The following is a 10959-nucleotide window of genomic DNA, read 5'->3' on the forward strand; positions in this document are numbered from 1 at the left end:
ATCATATGTTCATTATAAAAGTTTGTTATATTGATCCAAGCTTCTTATGTTTTCTGATTGCAGAGCACAAATATGAAATTGTGAAAAAGCTGCAGGAGAGGAAGCACATTGTTGGCATGACGGGTGATGGTGTCAACGATGCTCCCGCATTGAAGAAAGCGGATATCGGTATTGCTGTGGCTGATGCCACAGATGCTGCTCGTGGTGCTTCAGATATTGTTCTCACGGAACCTGGACTAAGTGTCATCATTAGTGCAGTGCTCACTAGCAGAGCCATCTTCCAGCGAATGAAGAATTATACCGTGCGTATTCTCTTAAGTTTGTTTTTTTATTATACACACCACTTGTTTTCGTTTGCGCCAGAGAGGAATAACTCTTTTTTCCTGCTTGTGACAGATCTATGCAGTCTCAATCACAATCCGTATAGTGGTAAGTAGACACACCGTTTCGAAATCTATCACTTGTTTAGCCCATTTTTTGTTTTTTTTTTGTGTACTGATCATATTACGTTGTGACTTTTACAGTTCGGTTTCATGCTTATTGCTTTGATATGGGAATTTGACTTCTCAGCCTTCATGGTTCTGATTATTGCCATCCTTAATGACGGTGAGCAAATGTCATTGTCCCTTTTCTATACCACGCCTTGATACTTTATCAACTATATCTTATGGTATTATGTGATCACTATCTCGTAGGTACTATCATGACAATATCAAAGGACAGAGTCAAGCCATCTCCAACACCTGATAGCTGGAAGCTCAGAGAAATTTTCGCCACCGGAATTGTGCTGGGAGGCTACCAAGCCATTATGAGTGTTATTTTCTTCTGGGCTGCTCACAAGACCGACTTTTTCTCGGTAATCATCATCACTTTATCTTATTTCGTTTGCTCTTTGGCTACAGGTGCTTCAGGGATTATATAGATATGGCCAGGCCTTTTGCTCCGAATCTTAAAAAATTATATTACCTTTAATTTGCAGGACAAGTTTGGAGTGAGGTCAATCAGGGACAATAACGATGAACTAATGGGTGCTGTGTATCTACAAGTCAGTATCATCAGTCAAGCTCTAATCTTTGTCACCAGGTCCAGGAGTTGGTCATTTGTGGAACGTCCTGGGGCGCTTCTGATGATTGCATTCGTCATTGCACAACTGGTAAGAACATCAAGTACACATATTTTCTAGAATACTATTAGGTAAAAGAAACCCATTGAATTCATTCACTCTTCCATCCAAATGCAGGTTGCGACATTGATTGCTGTTTATGCCGACTGGACATTTGCAAAGGTGAAGGGTATCGGCTGGGGATGGGCTGGTGTTATATGGATTTACAGTATCGTAACATACTTCCCACAAGACCTTTTGAAGTTTGCCATTCGATACATCTTGAGTGGAAAGGCTTGGACCAGCTTGTTTGACAACAGGGTACATATAACTAACTCTATATCTATACCACTATAGAGACCTCTTTTTACAACCTGATGGTAACATACTAATCACCTCTTCTGCTACGTTAACAGACCGCTTTCACGACCAAGAAAGATTACGGTATTGGAGAAAGAGAAGCTCAGTGGGCACTTGCTCAAAGGACATTGCATGGTCTGCAGCCGAAAGAAGACGTTAACATCTTCCCAGAGAAAGGAAGCTACAGAGAGTTGTCTGAGATCGCAGAGCAAGCCAAGAGAAGGGCCGAGATAGCTAGGTAAGTAGTGTTAAATAAATCTCAACCGAAAATGCAATTGCAATTGATTTGATTCTGATTGGTGAATGCTTGATGTAATGTTGTGACAGGCTTAGGGAGCTTCACACATTGAAGGGACATGTGGAATCAGTGGCAAAGCTAAAGGGATTGGACATTGATACCGCAGGACATCACTACACTGTGTAGTTGCAGTTGCACAACACAAACACTACTACTACCAACCCAACCTCACCATGACTCCTCTTTTGTTTTGTCTTCTTCACAAATATCTCTTTTAATGTCATTACAGTAGAGGGAAGAGAACTCTTGTGTATTTGCCATAACTCTTCCAAAACTCTTTTTTTTTTTCTTTTTCTTTATTGTTAGTCATATTGTTCTTAAACTTGTACTACTCGATCTGAGCTTTGAAAATTTGCCTTTGAAGAAACAAGGCCTTTGCCTTTGTGTTTTGGCACTTTGGCTACCACCATTTTTAATGGCCTAATGTGATCTTGTCACTCTTCTTTCTCTTATTTTGTCTGATAAATTTCATCTTGAAGATAATATCTAATTTCATTCTAGTCTGCGAGAATTTTCTTTAGTTTTACAAATATAATTGATATATACAATACTTCTACATATAATCAAGATGTCTATCTTGTCTTGTGAGATAGATTGAGATTGTAGTAAAGAATGACTTCGCGAGTCACGTGCAAAGATATGGATGATGACTTCAAATCATAACACTTGCTGTGATCTTACCTCTATTATGTCACCATTCATCTAAAAGTATGTATTATTTGATCATTTTCTTAGTTTTGCCAACCGATCATTTTCTTATATTTCAGATAATACATATTTTGTGACTCACGAATACATCACATCAATGCAAAGAACAATTAATTAAAATCAGTCTTAAAACGAACAAATAAAAAAACTATCAAAAATTTGGTTTGTTTTGGTGTACTCTGATATATATATATATATATATATATACCTTTGTTTTGTCTAGTTTCTTTTTCCTTAAGAAAGTTCAGTATTTGATGCTATCTTTGGATGCATCACAAGTCACCACAACCAACAACTACTTCAAATCAAAATGCGTAAACCATCAACAAATAAATAATTATTATTGACCACACCTTAATTCACATGTTGAAGTTAACTGCATTATACTTGTTATTCATATATATGTTAGCTTCTAAATTTCTAACTTTCAACCAATTTTTTTTACGTCAATATAACCTATATTATATAGATTTATAAATTCTGCCTTGTGATTATCCTTATCATATTTAAGCGAAGAAGGAAAAACTTCTTAGCGTTACTTAAAAAGTAGAAAAAGTAGCTAAGTTAGCTTTAAGGATCTTGTTGAAAAGTAAAATAAAAACCCAATCGTAAATTTGTAATAATAATATATTTTCTTAGAAATTACGTAGCTAACTTTTTTTTTTGTTTCTTCTGATGTAAAGATAACACATGAAACAATGAATTAAATTATATCCAAGAAGTATTAATTGTCTTGCACAATAGATTTTAGAACCATCATCTGCAACTCAAGACATACAATGTAGCTTCCTATCTCACTCAAAATCTCCTCCATGTTCATCTCTTCTCCACCTGGCAAAAGCTTCTGCAATTCTTTCAACCTCTTCTTGATCTCTTCTCCTTCTCCGTTGTCGCGGTCTTGGTGTTTTTCTCCTCCTTGCTTCTTGCTCGATCTTTCTATAATCTCGGAAGAAGAAGTATTGCTTACTGGATCATCATGAGGGGAAAGTAATAGCTTCTGTTGCAAGAAACGGCTCCACGCAAATTCTTGAGCAGATAAGACAAAAGCCATGTCTAGTTCATGTTTCACGGTTTGTTCGAAACTTTGGTGGTTGGTTTGTGATGAGGATTTGTTCATGTTGATCTTCTTGAGAGCTGGAACCAAGTGACTCGCGTATCTTCTAGCGAAGACCGCCTTAGGATTCTTGTTTGGCTGAAGAGAAAAGACTCTTTTCCTCTTGTTCATGATTGGCCTCTCCATGTGATACTTTGTTTGTTTCGTAGGAAGTCTACAAAGGAGATACTTATATATATAGCAAGAAACTCACAAGGAGAGAGAGAGAGAGAGATGATGGTTTGATTATGTAGATGTGAAGAAGTAATGTGATATTTCACACGATCGATCACACTTTATGAAGTTATTTCTTTGGATATAAATGAGCTAATATGTGTGTGGGCACAACACAAGTATATGAAAAATCGTAAAAAAGAAATGTAGAAAATAGTGAAAGAGGGTTATAACTAGTAAAATTTTGATATAATTCATGAGTTTCTTTTTTTCTTTATAAATATAAATATTTTAAGATAAATTTGATATGTGTCATGCATATATGTTTTCTTTAACAAGAAGAAAAATAAATCCTACGTTTTTGTCTAGTCACAGCATATTTTACATGACGGTTGAAAATCTTTAAGTGAACAAAAATCCTTTATCCAAATTTTGATCTAATAAGAAAGAATACTTATATAGCTCTTTTCATAAAACTTCTGAAATTAATTAGAAAATGTTAACCAAGATCAAAAGCATAAAAATGTATAGTGGAATTCCCTCGGTTTAAGATTAGCATCAACAATATTCGGTATACGATCTTTGGAAGCTAGTTGAGCAAGATTGATATTAAAGAGAGGGAAATAAAAGAAGAAGAAGTGAATAAATGGGTGATGGAAGAAAAAAACACATGGAGTCACATGGAAGAGCTCTAAATTTGGATGAATCATACCTACCCTAAAAGAGAGGGGGCTTGAGTTCCCTCATTACCATGTGGCTCCGTTGCAACAATATGAAGACATCAACACTCAAACCCCACCTCCTATTAATGTCTTCACATGCCCTTCTCTCTCAATTACATCCACACATTGTATGAGTATACGAATGCATGTCATGTATATATGTATCCATGTGTGCATGTGTTTGTGTCCTTGAGATTTTACCCATTTGTTATATCTTTGTCCTGTACCTCTACTTTACCACCCTCATCAATTACTCTCCTTTTGATTATTCTCTTTGGCTGCACTTGTGATGACTCTTGGAATTATTGGTTTCACCACCCACATCCTTCCATTTTTTGTTTGCAATTTTGAAAACACCAAATTATACTTTGTTTGTATTAATAACGTGACAAAGATTTGTAACCGTTATGTTCAGAATCACAATCAATGGCACACCAATTTTATCTCTTTAATTTTCCACCAAATTGGCTTGTTTGAGCTGATTCTTTTTGTTGACAAAAAAAAAAAAAAGAATTTTATCTCTTCAACATTGTGATTTGTGAATAGTTATAGCACTTGAACCTTCCTAATTTAAGTGGCTTAAGTGTAGTTTAAAAATTATAACAAAAACTGTGAATGGTACTTCAAACATACACCAGAGATAAATTACATTTTTTTGGTGAATAGTAATTACAATCCCTACAGTATCACGTTTTCTTCATACCACACTGCACTTTTTTGGCTCACCATTCACAAGAAAGTTAAGACTGAAGGCGTTAGTAGTTTCCAATTAATATGCTTTGTTACACAGTTTCTGATTTTTCATTTCGTTTTTTTTTTGTTATTATGATTGAACGTATCTGTTCTATTTAAACGCAGAAGGTTCGGCGACAAAAAAAAAAAAAAAAAAACGCAGAAGGTTCAACGTTTCTCTATTACGTACCAAAAATTATGATTTGACTTAAAAAATATAATTCAACGTTTCTCTGTTTATTGGTAATAATAAATATGATTTCACAAACTTGGGTTTTGGCCGTTAATCAGATGGAAGTACTCATGTTAACTATCACATTTCTGGAAATAAATAAACCATTCTCACATAATTACATTTTTAAAAAATAAACATGAACCACTTATATTAATATAATATCCTCAAACTTTAAAACAGAGTATTCAAATTTCCCTATATATTTCGATAAAAACTGTAAAATTCAAAATTACACTGTATATTTATGGTATTCGTCTATATCTCTAAATTGTTTTTGTCTATTGCTGTGAACATATATAGTCCAATTCAAATGTTTAGCCACACTGTGAGATAAGTGAGATTTATTAAACCTGACATAATCAAATGTAAATAAAAATCCTTATCTATCAAAATGTCACTTACTAAACCACTTTGATCCTCTTTCAGATATGCTCAGAGTTCAAAATCTAGCTAGTTTTTTAAAAAGACAACAGTAACTATTTCCGTACATTCTTCTAAACAAACGAACGAATTAAGTATCATAAAATATGATCTCATGAAAATCTGATTCCGCACATTCAGTTATAACCAATAATATAATAAGAGATACATTGAACTATTTTGTCGGTTTGAATGATGATAAATCGTACGAAACTGTCAGAAATTTTGTACAGAGTCTGTGATGGTAAATGGCATGTTATGTATGATTTGTTGATTTGATTAAATATAGTTTAAAAAGGTGACCCAAAGATATGGTTTTGGATTGGGGCCGGGAGGATCATGCATGTGGATTGAATTAAGTACATTGTTTGTATTCTTAATTTGGATGCATTCCCACAAATGCCTCCACGTGCATGCACATTACAAGTTGTATCCCTAAGTCCCCTCATTTACATCCTTTGTATACCATAGTACTGGAATGATTAAAACACATTAACTTTTAAGAATTTTAAAAATGATTTAGTATCTTTTAACTGTTGAAACAGGAAGACGATTCTGTTTATACAAGTGCTTAAGATATTTTTGAAAATAATGTATGTATTCAAGAAACTTATGGTGATTGATATAAACAAGCAACACAAATGCTGGAGGTCATCAACGCAGTTTTTAGAATGCTATTTATAAGTGGGACATCGATCCTGATTTAGTTTAGATTCAATATGTCAAAGATTGGATGATGTTATTTTCCATACTTAGTCAAAAAAACCTTTAATAGGTTTTATTTATTATAGAGAGACTGAAGAGAGTTTGACCAGATTTCCTCGTTTTTGGTTAGAATTGCAACAACGACTCTCGTCCTCCTTCACATCTTTTTTTTATTTTTCTTTTTTTTTTGCCATTTTTTTTAGTTTTGTTAATTCGAAATCTTTTATCAAAACAAAAATCCTAGACAAATCTTACGTACATCGCGTGCAATAAACTTGTAACACACCCACACAAGCTTATACAGACAAATCTTAACTATAGTTTTTTAAAAAATTTGGAATTGGGGTAAATAAAGTGGATTTTTATTTATACAAACCCATGGTGTTTCTACCTAGACAAGAAATCCAGGTGAGAAAATTCCACCTCCTTCGAGTTCTATGTTTCACTTTACTGACACCATATACTTCGATTGATATCTATTCTGATGTGATCATGTTCATTTGTAAGCATCAGATATCCAGATGAACATGAAATGTTATTGAAATGCTAGCTTGTTTCTTTTATAAGTGTATATATTTGAGATTTGCTTTGTGTGGTCACCGAGTTTGCCCCAAGTAGTTTTCTCCCTGTTGGTAGTCGTCGAAATCTAAAAGAACTAATTTTATGAAGCATGTTGTTGGACCTATATAAACAATGGAACATGATGGAATTATTTAAGATTCTTTAAGATGACAAGTGCCTAATAAACAGCAAGTTCAAGCAATAACAAATCAGCTCTTATTATAATAAAACGTATTGCCAACATGTCTCTTATTTATGGGCCTATTTTTTTTTCTTCCATTTGGTGATTATTACGACAATTTTTAAATTTCTTGAAAATCCAAGTGAAAGCTGTTTTTTACTTGCACAAGGCGGAGGGAGAGAAGAGTCATGTTGGATACAATCCAAGTCCCACATCTGAAGTTTGAAGGGACTATCATTAATATATAAAGGGTTAGGGTCAATCTACTAATTGTCAATTGGTTTTTAGTTAGAAGTCCATGATAAGCCCAAATTTAACATGGTATCAGAGCCCAAGGTTAAAAATCCTGGTGGATTTAGAAAAAGTGGATAAGGACATGCCTCTTGTTAACCCGAGTAATGGGGCCCAAGAAGGGGTTTATTATCGGTCCAAGTGGGATCGGTTCGAGATGGAGTTGTCATCTCGAGGAGGCGTGGTCCTTGGATTGAAGGGGAGATTGTTGGATACAATCCAAGTCCCACATCTGAAGTTTGAAGGGACTATCATTAATATATAAAGGGTTAGGGTCAATCTACTAATTGTCAATTGGTTTTTAGTTAGAAGTCCATGATAAGCCCAAATTTAACATGGTATCAGAGCCCAAGGTTAAAAATCCTGGTGGATTTAGAAAAGTGGATAAGGACATGCCTCTTGTCAACCCGAGTAATGGGGGCCCAAGAAGGGGTTTATTATCGGTCCAAGTGGGATCGGTTCGAGATGGAGTTGTCATCTCGAGGAGGCGTGGTCCTTGGATTGAAGGGGAGACTGTTGGATACAATCCAAGTCCCACATCTGAAGTTTGAAGGGACTATCATTAATATATAAAGGGTTAGGGTCAATCTACTAATTGCCAATTGGTTTTTAGTTAGAAGTCCATGATAAGCCCAAATTTAACATGGTATCAGAGCCCAAAGGTTAAAAATCCTGGTGGATTTAGAAAAGTGGATAAGGACATGCCTCTTGTCAACCCGAGTAATGGGGGCCCAAGAAGGGGTTTATTATCGGTCCAAGTGGGATCGGTTCGAGATGGAGTTGTCATCTCGAGGAGGCGTGGTCCTTGGATTGAAGGGGAGATTGTTGGATACAATCCAAGTCCCACATCTGAAGTTTGAAGGGACTATCATTAATATATAAAGAGTTAGGGTCAATCTACTAATTGCCAATTGGTTTTTAGTTAGAAGTCCATGATAAGCCTAAATTTAACAAGTCATCTGATGGATTTAAAAAAATTATATGAGTCAATCCCAGTTAACCTAATGGATTTGATATTTTGATGGTATAGCCCTTTAGGTTAGGGCTGATAGTTATCGACCCGGTTACTAAAAACACTATGGGTTATGGTTTGAGTTTGATCAATTTGTCTATAAACACTATGGGTTATATAGAATGTAAATTGTGGATATCCTTATCAATATTACACAACTTTTAAATGTGGTATGTAAATTATGGAATTATCAATATTTTTATCAAACATTGAGAAATGCGGTTCCAACATCCAAATAAGGTGGTCGAAGTTTTTTTTTTCCGTCAATGAACCACCGGAATACAAAAAAAATGTTAAATAAAAAAATGCAAAATTCTTAACGTAAAATATAACAAACAACAAATCACTAGTTGATACGTGAACAATCACGTCTTATCTCACCGGCGTTGCCGGTTTTAACTCCAACCCGACCCAACTTCGTTATAGCAGAAACAAAAGCCTGTCTAAACGCTACTTCACTAGAAGCAAATGAATTGACAGTTGATCTAGACCGTTGATCAGAGAACAAAACTTGATCGGACGTGAACAAACCCATCCCTTTTTGGAGGTTTTTGAAGTAAGCATTGTCAAAGGTATTTGGAGTAGTCGGATCCATGTTAATCGCGATTCTCGGGTCGATTTTGATGGGGCACATTTTTCTCAATTGTAACGCGTAACGAATGTTTAATGTTGGATCGATCGTGCGTTTAGGACTAAAATTGTAAATTCTTTTTGAAAACTTTCCACAATGTGCGAATCCGATAGTGTGCGCTCCTATAACAATTAAGCAACTGTTAGAATGGTATTAATATATGAGATTGATGAAATCGGTCTAACTCGATTTGCTTCAGTTTAAGTACCTGAGAGTGCAATCATATCAGTTTGGGATAGACCGTGACGAGCGAACATAGTGTTAAGCTGGTTCAAATTGAAACCAGGTTGAGGTAGACTGTGTTGAACGCTAGCCACTGTCGATAGTCTGCCGTCTCTCCTCCCTAGCTCTACCGGATAGTTCGGTCCTCCGGTCTGCCAATAATGTATTATTTTAAAATTGTAATATCTTTTATTAGCAATGACAAAAATGTTTATAACGTGAACACAGAATAATAGTAACGGAGTCCTCTTATTTCACCTACTTAGTAAATACAATGGTTTCCAAGAGCCCAACATGATGGATATGTTTTTTTTTTGGTACTCGCGTATAATTATAATCATGATATTTGATTTACTTAATACTTTATAATTTACCTAGTTAAACGAAACAGTCACGTACAAATATGGTACTTAGAATTTTGAAAAGATGTCAAACAAAACAATAAAAATAATTTTATACCAGAACAACGACGTCACGAGTGGCGAGAGCCAAAATGTCAGCACATGAGACTTTGTTACGGCAGTTAGGATCCCTATCAACGGCCTGCTTCGCCTTCGCCACGGTGTCGAATCCATCTCCGGCGAGTGACACGTCATCAGGGTGATCCTTCTCCGACGGTGATGCCAGCAATATTGAAGCATCACATCCCTATATATATAACGTTAAACAGTCAAACGATATATATATATATTCAAGATAATGAGTCTTAGAAAGGATTATTGGTAGTTTGATTAAAAAAAGATCTTACACGGACGAAGCAGTCATGGAAGAAAAGGCGGAGGGTTGCTGGAGCCGTTACAAAAGTCTGTTGAAACTTTTGGCGGACGGCATTGCGGACGATGGTTTCGACGTTAGGACATGAGTTCCGGTAAAAATTTGTCTGAAGCTGAGCAGAGACAGATGAAGAAAAGAGAATGAGAAGAAGAGCAGCAATGGAGAAGCTGCGATGGTTCTTCATAGCTTAATTAGAAAGTTAATGTTGTGTTTCTTGTGTGTTTGTTTCTATTTATAGAGAGGATCATGTTTTAATTAACGGTTACGTATGGTACATGCAATACAATATAGTTTTATAGGATGTTGATGAATACAATTATGATAATGAATTTGTTACAGTCTGTAATGTTCAATCATAGATTTTGACAATATGACATGAGGCTTGGGTGAGGCTCACACACTCACTCGTATTTTCATTTCTTGTATTATATTTTTCTTGTATATCGGCTTTTATATATATATATATATATATATATATATATATATAATTTAGATGTGCATTAAAAAAGAGTTGAATTGACTAAAAACATAATTATGAAGAAAAATTATTTTTAGTTACAATTAAAAAAATTGTATTTTCTCACTAATATAATTTTCTGAACCAAAAGCAAAATCTAAGATTTTCGACCTGTTAAAATCTAAACCAATCTCAGTGTCAAGTATAAATTCATGTTAATCATGATCTTATCTTTGCCAACTCAAAGACATGTTACCACTTCGCAGCAACTACTTGAACAA

At 35.0% G+C, this 10959-nt stretch overlaps 2 protein-coding genes and 1 pseudogene across 2 annotated transcripts; 1 reads left to right on the plus strand and 2 right to left on the minus strand.

The window, feature by feature from the left end:
- The window catches only part of LOC104747743, a 7806-nt pseudogene extending 5630 nt beyond the window's left edge, over positions 1-2176 (plus strand).
- LOC104747744 (uncharacterized protein At4g30180-like) lies at positions 3104-3817 on the minus strand. The gene has a single exon (XM_010469434.2). It carries the CDS (start codon positions 3706-3708, stop codon positions 3193-3195), a length of 516 nt encoding a protein of 171 aa, XP_010467736.1. The 5' UTR covers positions 3709-3817; the 3' UTR covers positions 3104-3192.
- LOC104747745 (peroxidase 16) lies at positions 8774-10458 on the minus strand. Its single transcript, XM_010469435.1, has 4 exons — positions 10196-10458; positions 9907-10095; positions 9434-9599; positions 8774-9347 (listed from the first exon to the last, which is right to left on the minus strand). The coding sequence occupies exons 1-4, from the start codon at positions 10403-10405 to the stop codon at positions 8941-8943; spliced, it is 972 nt and encodes a 323-aa protein (XP_010467737.1). The 5' UTR covers positions 10406-10458; the 3' UTR covers positions 8774-8940.

The sequence above is a fragment of the Camelina sativa genome, chromosome 15, assembly GCF_000633955.1.
Source record: "Camelina sativa cultivar DH55 chromosome 15, Cs, whole genome shotgun sequence".
Lineage (NCBI taxonomy): Eukaryota > Viridiplantae > Streptophyta > Magnoliopsida > Brassicales > Brassicaceae > Camelina > Camelina sativa.